The following is a 23,592-nucleotide window of genomic DNA, read 5'->3' on the forward strand; positions in this document are numbered from 1 at the left end:
ATCTTGAACGAAAGAAAAAAAGTTTTATCAAAAAAAGGTTTAAAAAAGACCATAAAATTAATTTTTTTTAGAAAAAAAAAAAAACAATATTTTTGTTTTTATCAAAAAATGTTTTTCAATCAATAAGAAAAAATAATTTCAACCAAATTTTTGGATTTCCAAGCCAAAAAGACAAATTGTCTATGAAATAATTGGATTTTTGTACGAAAGCATGAATTTTCAAAAAAAAAAGAATTAAAACAAATTATAGAATAAAATATTGTTAAATTTAAAATAATAGCAAACATTCACACCAAAAGATCAATTTTCTACCAAAAAAAGTGAACTTTCAGCCAAGAAAGAAAATAAATTTTCCATCAACTTTTAGCCAAGCAATTGAATTTTTAACGAAGAAAGATTTTTCAGTTAAGAAAGAACGAACATTTTCAAAAAATAGTTGAATTTTAAACATAGAGATTAATTTTCACCGAAGCGATTAATTTTCAATTAAGAAAATTGAATTTTCCAGACAAAAAGAAAAATTTTTAACGAAATAAATTAAGTCCTATTCAAAACAAATTTTAAAAGACCAAAAAATAAATACAGTTTCAACACAAAAATGCAATTCTTTTCATTTCAACCAAATTTTTGGATTTTCAAACCAAAAATACCAGTTCGCTATAAAACAGTTGAATGTTCAAAAAATAAGTTGAATTTTTAATAAAGCGATAATTTTAAACCAAGAAAATTAAATTTTCTAGAAAAAAAAGGCGAATTTTTGACAAAATACATAAATCCTCAAACCAAATAGATTAACTTTAATTCAATAGTTTCATTTTCAAAAACGAAATTTCAATAATTTGAGTGGATTTTCAAGCTAGAAAAACAAATTTTTTATAAAACAATTGGATTTTCAAAACGAAGGTATGAATTAAAAAACAATAAGAACTCAACCAAATTTTCAAATAAAATAGTATAAAATTTAAAATAATATAAAACATTTCAAGCAAAAGATCAAGTTTTTACCAAAAGAAGTGAACTTTTAGCCAAGAAAGGAAACAAATTTTCAAACCGAAATCTAAATTTAAAAAAACAACATTATGTGCAAAACAAATAGTTGAATTTTTAAACAAAAAATATCAATTTTCCACTAAAAATGGATTAATTTTTAATTTCAGTTTAAAAATGTATTTTGGAACAACAAAAATTGTCAAATTTCTATCAAAGAATATTAATTTCAAAACCAAAGAGACGAATTTTCAAAAAATTAGTTGAATATTTAGCTAAAATTATGAATCTTCAATGAAAGAAAAAAGAATTTTCAACAAGGAAGTTAAAGTTTTTGTTCAATTAATGAATTTTCAACAAGAATTTAATTTTCAATTAAAAGAGATTTTTCAATCAATAATAATAATTTTCGACCAGATGATTGTCTACTAAAAAATACAAATATCATCAACTAAAGAGTCGCATTTTTAACCAAAAATGATAAGTTTCTACCAACATAGGTGAATTTTCAAATTAAAAATGTGAGTTTCCAACCAAAAAGTTGAGCTTTCAACAAAAAATTACAATTAAAATTATTTATGATTAAATAATAAAATTTTTAATAAACATTGCACTTAATTTTTTATATTTTTAAAATATGAAGTGTGTCGCCCTACGCATCTTTTTTGGTTTTATCGGCTAATAAAGTTACAACTTCTCATTATTTAAAAAAACAGAGGTTAAGTGAGTGCATTTAGTTTACACATTTATTTAATTCTAAAATTATGAATTTTATTTTATTCGCAATAAATCAGAATTATTTAGCTCTTGAAAATTTATTTTCTTATACAACTTCTATATTTAGAGTTTCTTAAATTAATGGACAAATTTTTTTATTAATATTATTTATATATTTTTATTTAATTTTTAACTGACAAAGTATTCCCTTAAAATGCAATGCATCTCCAACTAAGTGGTAATTTTCAGCAGAGAAAACTGAAAAGTTCAAGCAAAGTCCAAGTTATCATGAAGAATTTGCACTAATCGACTTCCGGTGGGGTTCGAAAACATGGCTAACGATTTATTTGTACTTCTGAGATATTGCAAATAATGTGGGAACTCAAAGCTAACTTCAACTTTAGCTAAACACTTTCGAATTCATACATCCGGGGCCATCCGTTTTATCTTTTTAAAAATAAACCTGTAAAAATAGAGTCTTGGAATGGAGGGAGAGAAATTGTTTTTTCAAGAGAAAAGAAGAAAACATTCCAACGCTTCTATTCAAAACTGCTCCGGGTCACATTTAGGCGGTGTACAGCTCCATGTTGCATTTAGGTGATGTACAGCGTCATGCTGCATTTGGGCGGTGCACATCTCTCCGTCGCATTTGGGCGGTGTACAGCTCTCCGTCATTTTTAATCGATGTACCGCTCCAAGTCCTATGCTTATGCACAGGACTCGGAACGGTACAGCGATTAAAATTGACGAAGATCTGTACACCGCCCAAATGAGACATGTCGCTGTACACTGCCTAAATCCGACTTGGAGCGGTATTGAATAGAGGCGTCGACCTGCAGTAAGGTCCCGTCCATAATTTAAGGTTGCTATTTTGAGGGGAAAGGGAATTTTCTCCCCTTTTTAAAGAATTAGTTCCCCCTCCCCTTATTATCAATATTTCGCTCAAATGCGAACTGAGTCAACAGAATCCGATAGAACATCTTTGGATTGAAAAGTCTAATATTTAATATAATTTTAGTTCGGGATTTAATTTATTTACAAAATTGTATTCCCCTATAAAAATGTATCCATTGACTCATAGTTCACTACGTGTAATATGATACCTAGTTTTATTAATTTTATTTACAACATTTTATGTCCCTATTTTTGTAATGCTCACTAGACGTAATATGATACCTATTTAGACTATTTTTATTTAAATGATTGTATCCGCCCATAATTACCCTATTTTTGTTTAAAATGACCGTATAACCTCTATTTTGATCGAAAATGTAACCGTCTTGTTAAAAATTCGTCCTTTTGGATTTAAAATGTATCCCATGGTTTATAGTGTACTTGATGTAAAATGATACCTATTTTATTTAAAAACATTCTACAATTAGATATAGAATGTAATTATTTTATTGAAAATGTAACTATTTTGGTAGAGAGTCATCTTTTTTACAAACCTTCAGCAACTTGATAGAAGTTGAACTGCTTTGTTAAAAACATTTTTTTAAATAATTTTTATAAACTAAAAATTGAACTGTTCCACTTCTAGGTTTAAATGATATATTTTTTACTTACAAATTACAATAATTAGTTGAAAATTTATTATTTTCAGTTGGATATTAATATATTTAGTTAAAAATTCGTCTTTTCTGGTAGAAAAATAATCTTGTTGGTATAGAAATAATTTTTTCGTTGAATTGTTAACTATTTGGTTGATTCCTGAACCCTTTTGTTGAAATTTTTTATCGAGACTTATCATAATACTTAAAATTTATCTCTTTAGTTCAAAATTGAACCACTTTGTTGAAAATTTTTTAATTGTTTCTTTTTGGTTAAGGATTCATTTTTTTAATAAAAATTGAACAATTCCATTTTTGATTAAAAATTAATATTTTAAATTAAAAATTGATATTTTTTATTTGAAAATTCTACTATTTAGTTAAAAATTAATATATTTTGTTGAAAATCCATCTTCTTTGGTGGGAAACTCATCTTTTTAGTTGAAAGTATAACTGTTCAGTTGAAAATTAATCTGTTTGAATAAAACATAAACTGTTTCTGTTCAAGCTGAACTTCTTGCAGAAAAATTCATTTTTTTCTGTTGGAAATTAATAATTTTCATTGAAATTCAATTATTTAGTTGTAATTTCCCTTTTTTGATGGAATTTCATATTTTCAGTTCAAAAATTCAACTGCTCTGTAGAAAACTTGTCTTTTTTTATTCCAAATGCAAAAATTTGGTAGAAAATTCAACTATTTGATTAAAAATTAACTTCATTTTTGTAGATTCATATTTTTGCTAAAAATTCAATTATTTTGATAGAAAACTTATCTGTTTGGTTCACCGTTAAACTATCTATTTTTAAATTTAAACATTAATTTAAAAATTCAACTATTCCATAGAAAATTAAACTTTTTAATTAAAAATCCTATAAAAATCTTTTTGATTAAAAATGTATCCTTTTGGTTTAAATTTAACTGTTTAATTGACAAATAATCTGTTTTGGTTAAGAATTTAAATTATTTTTTGTAAAGAATCATCTTTTTTATCTAATGCAATCCTTTTTTATTTAAAATTAAAATCCTTTTTGGTGGAAATATAAGCTATTACTAGTTTCGCTAAGAATTACTATTTTTTGTCAAAAAAAAAACAGTTTTTTTTAAAGAATTGCTTGGTAACAAAATTAATTTTTTATTAAAATTACTTCCTTCAAGTAATTTATATTACTTTATATAAATTACTTCCTTCGTTTAAAATTAATATTTTTTGGGTTGAAAAATAAAACTCCCTCTATTTGTTTAAAAATTAAACAATGTATTAAAAAATAACTGTTTGATAGAAAATTAACTTTTTTCTTGAAAATTTATATTTGGCTTGAAAATTCAACATCTATCTGCAAAATTCGGTTTTTGGCCGAATATTGATCTTATTGGTTCTAGATTCATCTTTCTGGTTGAAAATTTAAAGATTTTGGTAGAAAATTAATCTTCTTGGTTTAAAATTTATCTTTCTAAGTTAAAAATTCAGCTTCTTTTCAAATGCATCTACTTCGTTAGAAGATTAATTGTGTGGTTGAAAACTGAACTATTTTGTTAAATTCTTTTTTTTTTTTTGGTTAAGAATGCAACTGTTTTGTTAAAAATTCGAATTTTTGGGATGTGAAATTGTTCACTTGGCTTTTTCTCACAAGATATAATATGATACCTATTAACGTGATTTTATTTACAAGATTTTATCTCCCTATTATTCCCATATTTTTGTTCAAAATAATCATATTTCCCATGGTTTCGAAGAAAATTTCACTTTTTTGTTAATAATTTGTCCTCTCAGACTGGAAGTTCATCTCTTGGCTTATAATTGAATAGATGTAATATGATACCTATTTACATGCATTTTTTCAACAAATTTCATTCCCATTTTATTTCTCTAGGTTGTGAAAAAACATCACATTTCCCTTTTTTTTATCGAAAATTTAACTGTTTTTTTTTAATTTATCCTTTTCGATTTAAAATTCATCTTTTTTAGCTAAAAGTTCACTAGATATAATAAGATACCTATACACATAAATTTTATTCCAAAAATTTCATTCCCCTCTTATTCCCCTATTTTGTTAAAAATCACCACATTTCCTCCGTTTAAAAAAATTTGTGTACTACTACTTGTAAACTGTTTGCCCTATACGAAAGAGGTTAATGAGCTCCAGGAAATATCAAACTCGGCTATAAAAAACTTTCCTCGATAGGACCTTTAATGTAAATTACTATCCATATTTCTGGCCTAGTAACATTTACTTTGTACTTTGCATTTAAGAAGCAATACTTTCAACAAAGTACGTGTGTCAGATTTTTTCTCGCAGAATGCAAATTTAATTTGGCTCAGAGTCAAAATTTTCGATTCGATCAATCACGCGTTATCCTGAATTGTAACAGGAATTCGAGAAAGCAGAGAAAATATAAAACTAAAAGCGGCTTTTTTAAAGTAATGTAATTACGCTTTCAGACCACGAAATAAATCTAAATTTACAGAACCGTTAATGCCTTCTGTACGTGCAATTTGTTTTAACGCAAAGAAATGAAAATGCATTTGCAAGTGAAATATCTCTGCCAGAGTCTTGAGTAATGGCAAAAGTTACTTTTAATGGTGTACATTGCCAATGTGAGATACATTTTTCAAAAACGGTCTAATTTTTAAGTATTATGCAAGATAAATTATCGGTACGACCACCGCGAGTAATATTACAAATCTTTGATGACGTTCAAAAGTGAATACTCGTTCAAAAAAGGGGCAAAAAATTAAAAAAAAAAAAAAAAAAAAAACAGTGACGAAAATTAAATTCCGCGCCAAAGGACTACTAATAGAGATTTTTTTTATATTTCGAAGAGAATTATACCACGTTAAAAGTTTGAAAAAAAGTGCAAGAACTTCTCGAATTTTGTACCTTGACTTCAAATTGTAGCATGAACTAGGGAAAATGTAAAAAAAAAAGAAAAAAATGGTAGCTTAACATTATTTAAGGTCTTATTTTTAAATTAGGCTAATGAAAATTTTAAAAATCTTGGCGGGTTCTCGAGATACGATAAAAAATTTTCAAGCGTGTCTGCGTCGAGCCTCAGTCGCTTAAGGCCCTTAATCAGAATGCGTAGCCGGTTCTGAATTTTGAAGCCGCACGCTTGAATGTTTTTATCTCATTTTTTGCATATGTCATCTAGATACTCATACCTCAAAGCGCACAAAGCCAGTTTTTCGATAAAATGTTTACGTTTTGTTAAACAATCGAAAAAACGTGAGAGCAATAGCAGTGACGCCACAAAAATGTATAGACAGCTGGCACTCAGCATCACTGCTAATGTTATTTCCTTTTTGATTATTAAACAAAATATAAATATTTTATCTGAAAACCGGCTCTGTGCGCTTCGAGATATGATTATATAGATGACGTATACAAAAAATTAGACAAAAAAATTTAACCGTGCGGCTTCATAATTCAGAACCGATTACACATTCTGATAAAGGGCCTTAAAGAGCCAGGAGGCTGTCTGACAGTGCTGATCGCCAAATGACACTCGACGCAGACATGCTTAGACATTTGTTCTTATATCTTGGGAATTTATTAATTTTTTTTTGGTTTATTTAAAAATACAATTTTAAAGATTTGTTTGTATTAATTTTTATATTTTTTTATTATTATAATTAAAAATTGTTCTGTTCCGTTTATAAACGATTCCAGATTAAAAATGTTACATTATTCGTTGAAAATTTATCTCTTTAGTTAACAAATTTGTTGAAATTTTTAATTTTTAAGCTAAAAATGCAATTACTTTTTATTAAGAAAAGAAGCACTTTTTTAATAATGTATTTCTGTGGTGGTTCTTCTCTTTGGTTAAAAATTTAATTATTTTGATGAAAACAAATATTTGTTAGTGTTAAAAAATTCAATTTTTTCACCTAAGATTCGTCTTTGTCTTGAAAGTTCAACAATTTGCATGAAACTATTTTTATTTTTGCTGAAAAAGTTTATTTGTTGAAAATTCATTGGTTTGGTTAAAAAATTTATTTTTCGATTAGAAATTTTGTTAAAAATTCTTTTGTTACTAGAAAATTGATTTTTTTAAACTGAAAATATAACTTCTTCAGATTTAAATTAAATTACTTAATTGAAAATTCTTTTTTTTTAAGACAAAATTAAATTTATTACAGAAAATTCGTCTTTTCGGTTAAAGATTCTAATTTTGGTTTAAAATTCGTCTATTTGGAAATAAAATTGGTCCTATTTGATTACAAATTTATTTTGGTTGAAAATTTACCTGTTCTTAAAGAATTCTAATACGCGGTTGACAATGCCACGGTTTTTTGTTAAATTTCAAACTATTTTCCTTAAAAATTCGACAATTTGGTTGCAAATTTATCTTTGTAGATTGAAAATTCGACAATTTGGTTGAAAATTCATCTTTGTAGATTGGAATTTCAAAAATTTAAATGCAAATTGAACTGTATGGTTCAAAGTTTAATTATTCTATTGAAAATTGAACTATTTTCTTAAAAAGTCATATTTTTTCGAAAATTCAACTGTTTTGTGGAAAATTCCTCCTTTTGAATTGAAAATAAATATTTTTTTGGGTAAATTAAATAAATTAATTTGAAATTTTAAAATTTGATACTAAAATTTTATTATTTCATTTCAAAGTAATTTTCTTTCATTCAAAAAATTGTACATGTTTGCAGCATCATCAATTGATTAGAATCTAACAAATCTGTGGAACAATTTTGACAGATGTAAGATGAAAAAAAAAGTTTCCGCAAAAAACAAATTAAGATTTTATATTTCTTAACAAAAATTATTTATAACAAAGACAAACGTTGCGTGCTAATAATATTTTCTATTTTAGTTAGTCCGTTCACCTACTTCGAAACAGATTAGAGAGGAAAGAGTTTTCTCTGCGAAAAAATTAAGAAATTTTCTTATTTGTTTACTAAAATTATTTATAAACAATATAAATGTTATGTCTAAAGAGTAAAATAATTATATCGCTTTGTATGTTAAATATAAAATTAATCAATTAAATTATTCCTAATTCAAAAAGGCTTTAAAATCAGTCAATGCACGCGCCAGAAGTTTTTTATCATGATTTAAAATTAACATTAAAGAATTTCTAATTCATAAATAAATAAGAATTTTCATAATAAATAATAAAAAATTAGAAGCTTTTTAATGTACAAGTATCTAAGCATTATTTCTCAACTACCATATATTATAATGATTTATAACTCTGTTAATACTGATAAGAACTTTCTTTCAACTACAGTTTCCACAAGACTTTTCATAACCTTTCCAATCCATGAACAAGTCCTAAAAAAATTAAAAGAGAGGAATTTGAAATTTCAAACCGTCACTGTATAATTATTTTAAAAACTTTGAAAGTTTTATGATTTTGAATTAGAAGCTTTAAGAATGAATGAATTCAAACTTGAAGCGTTAAAAATTAAACCATTCCAGACTTCCTTTCAAATTGAAGTATTTTTACTTTAGCTTTTTAAAATTCAGTCATTTTAATTTAAAGTGCAAAATAAATAACTTGAAAGTTAATGGTAAGGAATTTAAATGCAAGAAGAAGAACCTGATGTTGAAGACAATGTTATAACATATCAAACTTACGTATGCTAATGAATGAATGAAGGCTTAGATTATCATAGTTAATATTGCTTCAAAAAATTTCCTGTTCCATCTCAAAATTGCCAGTTTTCTACCAAAAATTTACAGTAATCTATAAATATTAATATGATTATTTATACTATTATTTCTATTTTTGATCAAAGTAGTTTTTTCTATAAATAATCTCCGATGACAAAATCGAAATCGTCTTCGAATCATGTTGGTCCATAGTAGTATAAAATAAAAGAATAAAGAAACGTTAAAAGAGTGGTTTCTGTTGAATCTCTCCTTTTTCTCCCTTTTTTTTGTTGCTATATAAATATTTCTAATGAGATGGAAAGAAGTTAGTTGAAAATCTAATTTTGATTCGTAAGCTTTTTGTGTTCTAATTTTGGTACACAAAATGGCTCATAAGAAAGTAAATTTCATGTCGATCTTAAAATAACTTTTTAAAGATACGCTTTGTTTAAATAATTATTAAATGATGGTTCAGAAATGATCAGTTCTTTAAAATCCAAAATCATAAACGTTATAAACCACGTTGTTCAGTCCACTGAACGTACAAAAAGCATTCAAACGACACCGTACTCGTACGAGCACATAATCTAATCGTCCGTCTTATCTTGTTCCGCCATCTAAAGTCTAAACAAACCTCCTTGAAATTGCAAGGTCTTGGCGAAAAAAAAAAGAAATGCTGAGGAAGAAGCAGTGAATACCTCCTGGAGGGAGCCGTGACCGTTCATCTTGCCGTCACCTCTGGTGCATGGAGAACACCAAAGATCGTTCACCTCTTTTCGCTGCTTCTCAAAAAATTGCACACCATCCTCTCCCCGCAAAGATCATGCGAGAATTCCTCCGTCGGCCAAGGTCACTGCAACACTATTTCGGCACACTCTTGCTTTGAGCTGATTTCGCGCACAGTCATGAAGAACACCTCAACTTCAAACCTTGATTAACCCACCGTCCCTTTCCGGGTAAAAGAATGCGGATGGATCGAAAGGAAGATCAACGATCTTTGTCAATCCGATTGGCAATCCATCTCGGTTTCACCCACACACTCCTACACACTACACTGATTCGCTCTTCCACGTGGTTTTCCAAAACATGGTTGCATCTTCTACTAGAAGAGTAGCCTTGTTAAATTCTGTCACACTGAGCAGCATCCACATTTATCACACTTGTTAAACTGCATTCCAGGTTTTGTTTGCACACTGAAGACCTATCTTATTTGGAATCAAACTTGATGCAGTGTTTTTATCAAAGTGCATTTGGATTGAGGAAGGAAGAGCAAATGAAGCCGGTAGGAAGAAGAGACCAAGAAGATAGATCTCTCTTTTTCACGTCCTCCACCGTGGAGCGTTCTCCGCGGACTGAACTGATTCAGACTTGGCCGGCGGAGCGCGTGTACAACACCATCGCTATCTCGACCAGGTAAGTAGTATATACCCTTAAGCTGCGATTCTTTCTTCCCTCTGTGTTCAACCCTCTTTTACTGTTTTCTATTTTTTTTGTTGCACAACGTGAAGCCCGATTACGACGAACTAGGAAGCGACTTTTTCTTTGTCATGCTCGATTCTTCGTCTTCCTCCCTTTCCCTTTGGGTTAGCTTCGTCACTTGGAATCCCGTTATATTCCGGACACGCGATAACATCGATTTTCCTTCCGCTGTTCGGAAACCTATATTTTCACTACTTCCTATTTCTCTCCCTTGTTTTATTTTCTATCCCTAAGATAGAGAGAAATGAGGAAAATGTGTGCCAGCATATCCATTGCCTATTTTCCTGTATCTTTTTTAATCCCCTATTTTCTAGGCTAGACTATTTCTCTACTATCTACTATCCGACCTCTACCTTTTCTGTCCTACCTCTTTTTCACAAACTTTTACCTCCTTCTATCTCTTGTAGATAAAATATAGATTCTAGAAATATCTAGATACATAACTCTAGAAACATAATTCTAGAAACATAACTCATTGTCATAAATCAGTCATTGGTCTATTTTCCGGCATATTTTTCTATCTCTTTAGAAATCCACATCAACTCCTATTTCTTTCATTTATCTCTTTCCTATTCCAGACTATTCCTCCACTGCTATGTTTTTTTATTAAAGATTCAAATCCATCTTTTTAACTCCTCTCTTTTGTATTCTAGCCTACCTCTTTTCTACACACCTTTACCTCCTATCTCTCGTCTATATAATACTGACTCTAGAAGTATCTAGAAACATAACTCTAGAAAGATAAGTCTCAAAATCTAATTTTAAAATATAATCTCTATCTCTTGCTACCTTTTTCGTAACCATCGGCTTTTTGTTCTAACTCTTTAGCACTCCACATTTACTCCTATTTTTTCAATTCTCTCTTTTCTATTCCAGCCTATTCCTCTACTATCCACTTTCATCCACTTCTCTCTTGCATCCTAGCTTACCTCTTTTTCACAAACTTTTACCTCCTTCCATCTCTCGTCTATAAAATATAGACTCTAGAATTATCTAGAAACGTAACTCTAGAAACATAATTCTAGAAACATAACTCTAGAAATCTATAATATAGTCTCTACGTGTTGCTAACATTAGTCTATGCACCGGCAATCTCTCTCTTTAGCAATCCACATTTACTCCTATTCCTTTCAATTCCTATTCCAGTCTATTTCTTCACTATCCACCTATATGTGTTTCTTTTCAAGAATCACGCCTATATTTTTCACTCCACTCTTTTGTATCCTAGACTAGCTCTTTTCTACAAAACTTTACCTCCTTCTATCCCTTGCCTATAAAATATAGACTCTGGAAATATCTAGAAACATAACTCCGGAAACATAAATCTAGAAACATAACTCTAGAAATCTAAATCTAAAATATAGTCTTTATCTCTTTCTATAATTGAACTAGCCACCGGCATCTTTTTCTATCTCTTCAGAAATCTACATTTAATCCTATTTCTTTCAATCCTATCTTTCCTATCTTATCCTATCCCTCCACTGCTACGTTTATTTTATTTAAGATTCAAGTCTATCATTTTCACTCCTCCTTTTTGTATTCTAGCATACCTCTTTTCTACAAACCTTAACCTGCTTCTGTCTCTCGTCTATAAAATATTGACTTCAGAAATTTCTAGAAACATAACTCCAGAAACATAATTCTAGAAATATAAATCTAAAACATATTTTCTATCTGTTTCTATCATTGGTCTATCTACCGGCATCGTTTTCTATCTATTTAATAATCCACGTTTACTTCTTTTTCATTCAATCTTCTCATTCTTATCCTAGCCTATTCCTTCACTATCCAATGCTGTGTTTTTTATTCAAGAGCAACGTCTATCTTTTTCACTCCTATCTTTTATATCCTAGTCTACCTCTTTTCTAAAAACCTTTACCTCTTTATATCTCTCGTTTATAAAATATAGAATCCAGAAATATCTAGAAACATATCTCTATAAACATAACTCAGAAACATAATTCTAGAAATATAGATCTATAAACATAATTCTAGAAATCTAAATCTATAATATAGTCTCTATCTCTTTCTATCATTGGTCTATTCACCGGCACCTTTTCCCATCTCTTTAGAAATCCAATTTACTCTTATTTCTTTCAATCCTCTCTTTCCGATCCCAGCCCGTATTTCCTTTCTATACAAATCTATCTTTCTCGATCTCTTTGGTAAATTAGATTAACACCTATTACTCTCAACATCTTATCTATTTAAGGCTATCTTTTGTTTTTCTAAAATTATCTATTTTTATCTACTTATTAATCCAGCCTGACGTCTGTCTTTCTGGATTCCTGGAATTTCTCTTTCAGAGAACACAAATTAAAGCAAAAGACTGCACCCGCGAGTGGAGATATACCCTGAAATTAAACTTTCTCTGAAGGAACGGTATAATCGATAATATGGGGGCTTGTTCAGATACTCCCTTTTTCAACGCGAAGGTAAATAGTATGGAAAGGGAACTGGAGCAAAATGCTTTCAAGAAAACAAGTAACTCAAGGTATTATAACTGGCGATTTCTTCTGTACTTCAAGGCAAACTTTAAACGTATGTCATAGATGAAAAAAAATCTGAGTTACAATATTCATACTCATATTATTCAAATGCATGTACATCATCATTAATGGAAAGCGGACGCAGTTCTGCACCTGTTAGGGTATTAGTTCATAATTATATGATACATAGATCAAGTTATCCTTACGATCAAACTAATCATAATGTGGAAACATATAATTGGGTTATAAATATTTTAATGATCGTTTGTATCTCTATTACATTTCAGCTCTTTGCTCGTCAGATGCTAACTTTGACTTGAACCGCAACATTTCCGAACCCCCAGTTTTTTCTGTGAACCAATGATGCAATTTTATTCCAAGGAAAATTTTTAAGTCGACGACAGACTACCGCTGTCTTTCTTTGGAGAGTTTTTCTGCAACGGAATTCACGGACACTTGGTTCCGAAGCTAAGCACGAGCTTGTCGTGTTCGCGAAGATGGTCTGGGTCGCGTGGTCAGTGGATCCTGAAGGGAAAGAGGGAGTGTGCTCTCCTCTTGGAACTTGGACAGTACCAAGGTGGTACCAAGGTGGTACCAACTTACCAACTCTCGGTGCAGTGACCGTTCGCCCTGCAAACCACATCTCGTCCTCACCAAGTACGAAGTCGCAAACTCGCAACTACCATACCGGGATTCCCCGGTATCTCTTGCTTTCCCGGATTGTAAACAGGGCGCAAGAACTGGGTCTTGGTTCAACTGTCCAGGTGTGCTGCCTGATCTTAACCCACGCTTCGACTTCTCCATAGTCCACTTTTCCACAATGAGTGTGAGACAGCTTATCAGAATTAACGAAAGAAGCTGCCTGCTGTAGAAATAGTTGGATGGTCTACATAAAGCCCCGGGAAATCATCAGCAAATCGGAGGAACAGGATCTACTCTGTTCTGTTTTTGGGCGAACCTAAAAACAAAACGAAAAACTCTCAGTGGGCATACAAGTCCTAAAATTGTCGTACAGGCATCTTTTGGCAAGCTTCTTGATTTATTTTCTAGAGACCCAACCTAAGGACTCATGTTCATATTAGTTTTTTGTTTGATCATCAGATTCGCCTAAAACCAGAACTGAGCAGATTCTCGTTCTCCAACATGTCGCTAAAAAAATTTTTAGTCACGAGAGCAAGACCCATTGTTTAAACAATTTTTTCTATGCCCTTTTTAGATAAATGGTATAGAATACTCCACTACTGTGAAAGTGGTGTTAGCATCATACGTGGAAAAAAAAGACAAGATGGCTTCTCCATTTGGCCTCGGTTTATGAAGTCCGATTTGCCGATGATTTCCAGGGCTCCGGAGGATGGGAAGAATCTTCTTGTCGTGTTGGAAAATATAGTGATCCAGTGGCGAGTAAATAGACGGTTGCTATTGCTGCTTATATGTGGGTACTTAGGATTTCTATGGACTCGCCAAGTGGGTTCTTAGTACAAGAAGGTATATTATGCCTCGTCGAAATTCCAACCGAGCAAAACGACAAATATCGCGATCCACTCGTGCCGACTAATTTTGCTTCATTTCAAGATCAATAGGAAGCTGCTGTAGGTCAAGGTCGAATCAGTATCAGGTTTTGCAATTTCATACTATTACCTACTTTTTTATACTTTTTTTCACACGGCTAAAATTTAACACAAAATGTCAAAGCATTAATTTAAGTTAAAAAGTTAAAGAAGGGCTAGTTTTTATTTGTTAGATAATGTAATTGTCAAGCGTTTGTAATGTTTTGATACCCTGGGTTTTTGTGTTGGATACTTTTTTGGGGTTAATACTACTACTAAATGGAAAATAAATTAGGATTAAATCAAGAAAATATTGACATAAATACGGAGGATTTTACATTTTATTAATTAAACAAAAATTTTCTTGTCTTACAAAAATGTACTTGAATAAAGAAACCAGAGATTGGACGAAAGCAGTTTCTTTTAAGTAGTTACTTTTTTTGGTTGCGATATGGTAACAAATTTCTCTTTGTAAACAATTTCAGTAACTTTTGAAATGTAATTTTTCTAAACTGTTTAAACAAAAGAGTTGAATTTTGAACCAACAAAATTAATTTTTAGCAAGAAAGTTCAGCTTTCAACCCATTAGTTGAGTTGTCAAAGAAATATTTGAATTTTTAAATAAAAAAGAAAAATTATGAACCAAATAGTTGAATTTTCAACCAAAAATGGAATAGTTAAATTTTCAGATAAAAATTAATGTTTCACAAAAAAAAACATTTTCAAGAAAATGGATTAATTTTTAACCCAAGCGATGACATTTTAACTACAATGATAAATCCTTAACCAATAAAAATTGATTATTAACAGTGGTGTTCAACATTCAACCGAATAGTTGAATGGTGAAGTAGAAAGATGCATTTTTAACAAAGCATAATTTTTTTATAAAAAAGAAATGTTCAACAAGATACGTGTATTTGAAGAAAAAAGATACATTTTTAACTAAATATTTAAATCTTCAACGTAAATATCAGTTTTAAATCAAAAATTTAATATTTTTATTTTAAGTTAAAAAAATTAATTTGCAAATAACTAATTTAGAAGAAATAGTTCATTTATAAACTGAAAAAATTGATTTTTGGAGAAGAAGTTCAATCTTAACACAGTAGTTGCATTGTCAACTAGTTTAATTTTCATTTAAAAACAATTTTTAATCAAACAGTTGAATTTTAAATCAAAATAGGAATAGTTCAATGTTGCATTAAAAATTAATGTTAAGCGAACAAAAAATCAAATTTACCCAAAAAGATGAATTTTCAACAAAATACGTGAATTTTCGACAAAAAAAGAACAATTTCCTACGAAATATTTGAATCCTGAACTAAAAAATATCAATTTTGAACCAAAACTTAAATAGTTTAATTTACAGTTCAAAAAATTAATCAAACGAAAAAATTTATTTTTTAACAAAATACTTCAATTTTCAAACAACGAACTTAATTTTTATTCTCATTTTTTAAATAAGATGATTAATTTTATCATAGAAATACAAATTTTGTCTAATCGTGTGAATAGTTAACCAGAAAGGATTAAATTTCAAACAAGAACATTAATTTTTTACAAAAAAAGATGAATCTTGAACAAAGAGGAAAATATAACTGAAAAATCCTAATTTTAAGCCAAAAATTGAATAGTTTTAGCATAACAAATTAATTTGGAACAAAAAAAGCTATTTTTAAACCAAATTTAAAATTGTCGACCGAAGAAATGAATTTTTATCAAATATATTCAACTTTCGGCGCTTTAGGTTAATTCTGAACGAAATAATTGAATTTTTAACTAAAAATGAGAAATGTTTAACTAAAGAGTCGAAATTTCAACCAAAAAAAAGTTAAATTTTCCCTGAAAACATTAATGTTAAACAGAAAAAAATTTAGCTATAAGTAGTTTAACTTTCCACTAAAAGTATTAGTTTTTAATAAAAAATGTAATATTTGATCGTCCATTCAAAGAAAATTTTGAACCAAAGAGATGAATTTTGAATCAGGAGAAGTAATTTTACATAAAATAGGCGAATTTTTAACGACAAAAAATATATTCTTAACGAAAAATATAATATTAGATATTTAAATAGATTTTTTTTAATTTAAGTAAAAAACAATTGATTTCAGCCAAAAAGGCGATTTTTTACGAGCATTTAGATTTTCAATAATCAATTAGGAATTTAAAAAAAATGTTATTTCCACAAAATTTTCAAAGTTTATAATAAACATGTGGAACAATTTTTAATCTTAAATAAGAATTTTCTCTGGTTGAGCCATTATATATTTTTTTTTTTGACCGAAAATCTATCATTTTAGTTAAAAGCTCAGCTTTTTCCTTTAAAATTCAATACATTTTTTCTCTTAAAATTTAAATATTCCACTCCTGGTTACAAATTCAACTATTTGCTTAAAAAAAATTTTATTTCATAATTCAACTATTTTGTTTAAAAATATGTTTTGTGTAAAAAAATTAATTTTTTTAACTGACAATCAAACTATTCCATTTTTGCTTATTTTTTATTCCTGATGTTAGGCTTTTTGAACCGGTAAATGTATTAGTAATTTAAATGTGAATTTTTTTGTCTTCTAGCCTAGAATAAGATTTTTTAAATATTGTTTTTAAAAATTGTGAAAAAATACCATCTAGGTCTTTTAGCCCCTAAGCTACTATTTGAGAATGTTTTCTCCTTTTTTGTTTTGAATTGATATTTTTCAGGTAAAGATTCAATCATTTTGTTAAAAAAGATAGACGCTTATTATTAATATTGCTCAGGATCTAAGCTAGATTATTTAATTACCTAGAATCTTTAAAATGACATAAATAAATTATTATAAGTAATTTACTCACAAGATGAATTTGGCCAATACACGTTAGAAAACCATAGCTCGCGTAATTTCTGCGTAAGAATTATTTAATAATAATAATAATTATGATCATAATAATAATTTGTTATGTAATTATAATTGTTAATTAAAATCGTTTCCAATATACAAAAGCTTTACATTTTTTATAATTGACTCTAAAAAATCTTTTGTATCAGATTTGCATCATTCAATTAAACCAGGAGATACTAACGTAGTGTCAATAATGTTAAAAATGATTCCTTATTTATTTATAAAATTAATGTAACTCAAGTTGCAAATTTTGGAAAAGTTTTCTTCAGAAAGATACGTCAAGAATGCTTACATGGATGAATCAGTTGGATTGTGCATTTCTTAGCAGAAGTTCACAACATTCCACATCCAATCGCTGCAATAGATCAATACGTCTCAAATAAAAGGAGAAAAATAAAATCAACTTTGCTGGAGCACTATCTGAGTAATGTACGTTATCAATCATAGTAATCACATCAGCAACATCTGATACGAATCTACGTGCATTCTCACGCAAAATATAAAATTCGCAAGAACTTAAAGAGATAAAAGGCATTTTCCATATTAAAAATACTGAACGCAACTCCCCAATGGAGAAAATTGGTTGTGCCGACATAGGACGTCCTAGTAACCCCCCGAGGACTTTCTTTTGATGTCCCAAGATCGTCCTATGTCTTTAAGACACCTGTAAGACATTGGTCGTCTGACAGACGTTGATTGTGCCGACATAGGACGTCCTAGGAACGAACCAAGTACGTCATTCGGATTTTCATGGTTTTGTACCCACTGGGTCTGGATTCAAGACAACGGTGCAATGTCTAATCGTACTTTATCGCTATTTCTTCGCAAATGTAGCTAACTGTTTGTAGTTTAAGATGTTTACAGTTGAATGTAGATAAGACCCCGGTATTGCCAAGACTACCTGAGTTTATACTGAAAGAGTTCAGCTCGATACCAAAACAGAATTTGTAGCACGAAGTAGAAAGGGGTCATCTAATTCCAGGTTGTGATCCTTATCAGACAAAACTGACTTCCGTTGCCTGTTGCATCCACAGCCAATAATTCTAAGTCCTACAACCTGAGGATCTACCTTCTGCTAATCGTGAAATTCGAGTTAGGCCGATTATCGTTGACTCGATTCGTGGAACAGGGGTTCTCAACAGACTCTAATGGATCTCCGGAGTTTAGAGTTTGAGACTGATCTCATCGAGACCTTACCATCCAGCTTGGTTCTTTGTGCACCCATCGGACGAGCTAAGCCAACATACATAAGTGCAGCTTCAGTGAGAGTATAAAGTACTTGTGTGCATGCCGTGGGTTCAAGGAGATGCGAAACTTCACCCCAACTTTTGTATTCGCCGCTTGTAAATTTTCATATATACCCTGTGGCGGCGCTACATTCTGCATGTAGCGAATTGCATCATCGTTCGTCAGCGGCTCCACGAAAGACTGTTGCCTGACACGAATTTCAAAATTGCCGAAGGATGTTTTTCTTGGAATATTTTTTACTGCAAAAAATAGTTGTTGCAACTTAACTTGGCTATCTTAAGGCTTCAGGATGGCCCATGTATTCAGATTTCGTAGGAAGTTTATTAAAAGGTTTAGGACAATCTTTGAGATAAATAATAGTCTCTGAGGATTGTCTTAAATCTTTATCAGAGAATAACAGAAACTCTTAACGTCTTTTCAGACTAGATGGATCTATGAATTAAACATTATGGAAATAAAAGTTTTTCTGAAAAAAGATCTTCTCCTTCGCTCCACTGGGGATCGAACCACACTAAAGAGCTACTAAAGAGATCGAAAGAAGAATCCTTTTTCAGAAATACAGGCATGATTTTTTTAGATGTTACAAGTTAAATTTTTAAAGAATTCTGTATTATCTTTTGAGTATAACATAAATTCTTAACGACTTTTTAGACTTAATAGAACTATGAATGATAAATTTTTTAAATTAATTTTTTTCTAAAAAAAGATCTTCCATTCTGTTATTCTGTTTTGATCTCTCTAGTAGCTTAAGGGGAAAGCGCCCGACCATCCGTGGGAATTTCTGTGGTTTGATTCCCAGCGGGGCGAAGATCTTTTTTTTTTTAATTTAATTTATCGAAGCAGATTAAATTTAATTTTAAAAAGGTGAATTGCCCAATGAAAATGGAATAGTTCAAATCTTGGTGGAAAAATGAAATTTTAAGAGAAGAAAACGAATTCTGAAGCGAAAATATGAAGTTTCAACTAGAATGATGAATCCTTAACTGAAATAGTTGAATTAGCAGTCGAATATTTACAATCATTTACTATTTTACTATTTACAGTTTAAAACTATTTACTACAAAAAAACAACCATTTTTAAACAAATTAGCTGAATTTTCAACCGAATAGATGCATCTTAAATCATAAAATGATCACTTTTACACTAAATCGTTGAATTTTCTATAAAGTAGAAAACACATTTTAATTTAAAATAAAAAACCATAAAAGTCAACAAAAAGGGATATTTGAAGAAAAAAAAACAGTTGACTTTCTAACCAAAAAGAATAACTTTTAACAATATTATTGCATTTTTAACTAAAAAAATGTATTTTTAAACAATAAGATTAATTTTCTACGGCATAATGCCAATCTTCAATGAACCACCTGGATTTTTAACCAAAAAAGAAACGGTTAAATCTGTAATTTATAACAATTATTTATAAGACAAAACAATGAATTTTTAATAAAATATCAAACATTTTAACAACAAAAAATTAAAAAAATACATCTTTCTCCATAGATATAGTCGAATTTTCATATTTTCATTTGAAAATTGAACTATTGTGCTGAAAATTAAACCTTTTAATTGAAAATTGAAGTATTTTATTAAAAAATTGTCGTTTTTTGTAGAAAATTAATTTTCTTGCTTGAAAATGCATATTTTTCGTTGAAATTATATTATTTTTTGATTGAACCTTATTTCATTAACTGAAAATTAAATATTCCATTTTCTATTGTGAAGTCATATTTTTTAGTGAAAAGCTCAACTATTTGGTGGACAGTTTAACGAATTTCTTTACAAAAAAATTTTTTGGTTGAAAATTAATATTTTTGCTTGAAAAGCGAAACTATTTTGCTGAAAATTGGACTGTTCATTGAGAAATTGATATTTTTTACTGAAAAATCGTCAGTTTTTGTAGAAATAAATTTTCCTTGCTTAAAAATTCATCTTTGTAGTTAAAAATTATTTTAATAATGAAAAACTTAACTATCCCATCTTTTGCTGTTAAGTTACATTTTTTAGTAAAAATTTGAAATATTTGGTTGAAAGTTAAACGTATTTCTTAATTTTTTAATCTATTCGTTGAAAATTAATATTTTTGCTTGAAAACTTAACTATTTTGCTGAAAATTCAACTATTTTGGGACTTTTATGCTTTTTATTAAAAAATCGTCACTTTATGTAGAAAATAAATTTCCAAACTTGAAAATTCATCTCTTGGTTGAAAATTCGTTCTTTTTTTGGTTGAAAATCGTTTTAATAAGTGAGAATTCAATTATTCCATTTTTAATTGTTAAGATGTATTTTTTAAGGGAAAATTGAACTATTTGGTTGAAAATTCATGTATTTTGTTAATAGATGGTTTTTTATTAGAAAATTCATCTTCTTGGCTTTTTTTGGCTTCCTGTCCTCCTCCTCCTCCTCCTCTTCCTCCTACTTCTCCCTCACCTAATTCTTAAAAGAAGAGTTTGCCACTTCGTTACAGTTACAATAACGCTTTCCCGGTGCCAACTTCAAATGATTCTTATCCAGTCGAAAATTCATTATTTTTTTAGTTGTAAATTATTTTCACAGCTCAAAACTTACCTATTTCATTTCTTATTGTCAAGTTATACTTTTAAATGGATAATTTAATTATTTGGTTGAAAATTTATGTACTTAAAAAAATTGTATTTCTTTTAATGAAAAATTTATCTTCCTGGCTTTTTTGGCTCCCTCCTGCTCCTCCTCCTCTTCCTCCTTCTTCTCTTTCTCCTACACCTCCTCAACACAAGTGGTTGGCTCTTTTTTACGTGTTAAAATAATGATTTGATGGTGCCAACTTTAAACAATCCTTCTCCATTCGAAAATTCGTTCTTTTGTTTATTGTAAATTATTTTATTAACTGAAAATTTAACTATTTCATCTTTCATTTCTCATTGATACTTTTTACTGGAAAATTTTATTATTTAGTTCAAAATTCATGCTTGTGGTTGAAAATTCTTTTTTTTAAAGTATTTCCGTAACTGAAAATCTAACTATTCTTTTCTTTATTGTTAAGTTATATTTTGTAGTGGAAAATTTAATTGTTTTATTGAAAATCTATGTATTATGTTAAAAAATGGTATTCTTATGGAAATGTCTTGTTCTCGGTTTTTTGGCTTCCTCCTCCTCCTTCTGATCTTCATCCTACTCTTTTTCCTCCTCCTCCTCCTCCTCCTCTTTCTTCTTCTCTTACTCCTTCACATTCGCAACACAAGGTTTTGGTACATTGTTTCATTTAAAATAACCTACACGTGCTGTCAGCTTCAAATGATCCTTATCCAGTTGTCATTCTAACGTCTTCACTTGTAATGAATCTTGAAGACCAGTTTGCAGAACTTAAAAATGAGGAATCCTGTTCCGATTGTGTAAAAAATGACTTTTGGATTAAACGGTTGACGTTCTTCTCGGTGTGAACAAAATTTACTTCATGTCTGAAGAACTTGCTTGCTGGTCAAGCAAACCTGACAATTGTGTGTGTTCAGAAGAATGTGTTTGTACGTGGAACTCCAGGGTGCAGAGAACCGGTGACTGAACCCACACCATTGCACACACATTCACACTACACCATGTAAAAAGTGTAGAATACAACTTACCAAGAAAGCGAGAATCGATTCCTATTGGTAATGTTGATAATGTTCGTAATGTTAGTAATGTTTATATATTGAGATACGCCTCTTAACAACTTAATCATCGTGTAAACAAGGCTTGGTAGAAAATTATGTCCGATCACCTCAAATCAAGATTCACGATGAAGTCTTCCTGTACACACAACTTTCTCACTAGGTTTGGTTAGTAAATTATTGACTGATTTTCCGTTGTACATTCAAGAAATGCCAACTGTGCATCGTTTGGGTCAGTGTTCTCTGGTGAAAATGAAGAAGAGTAATTCCGAGATTGCTCTTTAGAGATCACCTTCAGTAAACGATCTCAGCCGACCACATGGTTAAGGTTTCATGCCGTGATGATAAGAATATTGTCTGCCAGGAGTAGCATTAGGAATGAAAAGTATCTCGACATGGTCTGGGAGTTTCTTCAACTAAAAGAGCGTGAAAGAATGTGTAAAACAGATGTTCAGTGACTGCAACTTATTTTTTCTTTTTTTCATCCATTTATTTATTATTACTCAGAAATCTTTTAAATTGTTATGGGCTTTAACCCATCAGGAACAAAACCACAAAAATCCGAAGAACGTCCTATGTCGGCACAATCAACGTTTCTAAGACGTCTAATGGCCTGAAGATGTCCTAAAGACGAAATACGTCTTGAAGGGTTAGGACATTCTTGAGGCATCAAAATAACGTCCTTAGGATGTTTCTAGGACGTCCTATGTTAGCTCAATCAACGTCTCCAAGGCGTCTAATATCCTGAAGATTTCCCAAAGATGAAAGAAGTTTTAAAGGCATAGGACATTCTCGAGGCATCAAAATAACGCCCTTGGGACGTTCCTAGGACGTCCTATGTCAACACAATCAAGGTCTCTAAGACGTCTAATATCCTAAAGATGTCCTAAAGACGTCTTGAAGACATAGGCCTGTTTTTAATATTTTAGAGCGGAAAAATAAATTGTGGAAAACCGGGATAGTTGAGTTATTCCATTAGCTAATACCGTTAAGTTTTTTTGTAGACAATTGATCATTATTTATTGCATAGATAAAATAATGTTTAGACCATAACATTATAATTTTTTCACAACATTATTAATATTCATCAAGTGAGAGTTGTTTTACTTTTTATTGAGAATTGCGAGTCCTAGGCTAGGCATGACAATACATTTCTAAAACAAGGATTCGTTTAGCTAATTTTGAATTTGAGGATTGAATAAAAATTCAAATTTTCTTATGTGAGGCTATAATTCTGCTTAGCTCTTGAATTTTTATTCTAACAGTGTTTTCTTAGATTTAACTAGTTAAGATTTACACTTCTGAAAAATTTTAAATATTCCAAGATCAACTCCACATATTTTAGAATAATTTGAATTTTCCAAATAATACATGAATTTTTATGAAATAGTGGAATATTAAACTAAAGCAGATTAATCTTCGACAAAATAGTTGAATTCTCAACCAAAAAAGATCAATTT

The 23,592-nt window shown here is 29.8% G+C and overlaps 1 protein-coding gene across 5 annotated transcripts in view; it reads right to left on the bottom strand.

Annotated features, from left to right (window-relative positions):
* LOC117168125 (tensin-3) overlaps nucleotides 1-23,592 on the bottom strand; it is a 639,780-nt gene that overhangs the window by 329,482 nt on the left and 286,706 nt on the right. The window contains exon 1 of one of the 5 annotated variants that reach the window (XM_033353536.1): nucleotides 9,563-10,197. The exons of the other annotated variants lie outside the window; for them this stretch is intronic. Coding sequence (XP_033209427.1) covers nucleotides 9,563-9,589 — 27 coding nt within the window. The 5' untranslated portion in view covers nucleotides 9,590-10,197. Of the gene's footprint in view, nucleotides 1-9,562; nucleotides 10,198-23,592 lie in introns of those variants that run through there. 5 annotated transcript variants of the gene reach the window in all.

This window comes from Belonocnema kinseyi, chromosome 2, assembly GCF_010883055.1.
Source record: "Belonocnema kinseyi isolate 2016_QV_RU_SX_M_011 chromosome 2, B_treatae_v1, whole genome shotgun sequence".
In the NCBI taxonomy this organism is placed as follows: Eukaryota; Metazoa; Arthropoda; class Insecta; order Hymenoptera; family Cynipidae; genus Belonocnema; species Belonocnema kinseyi.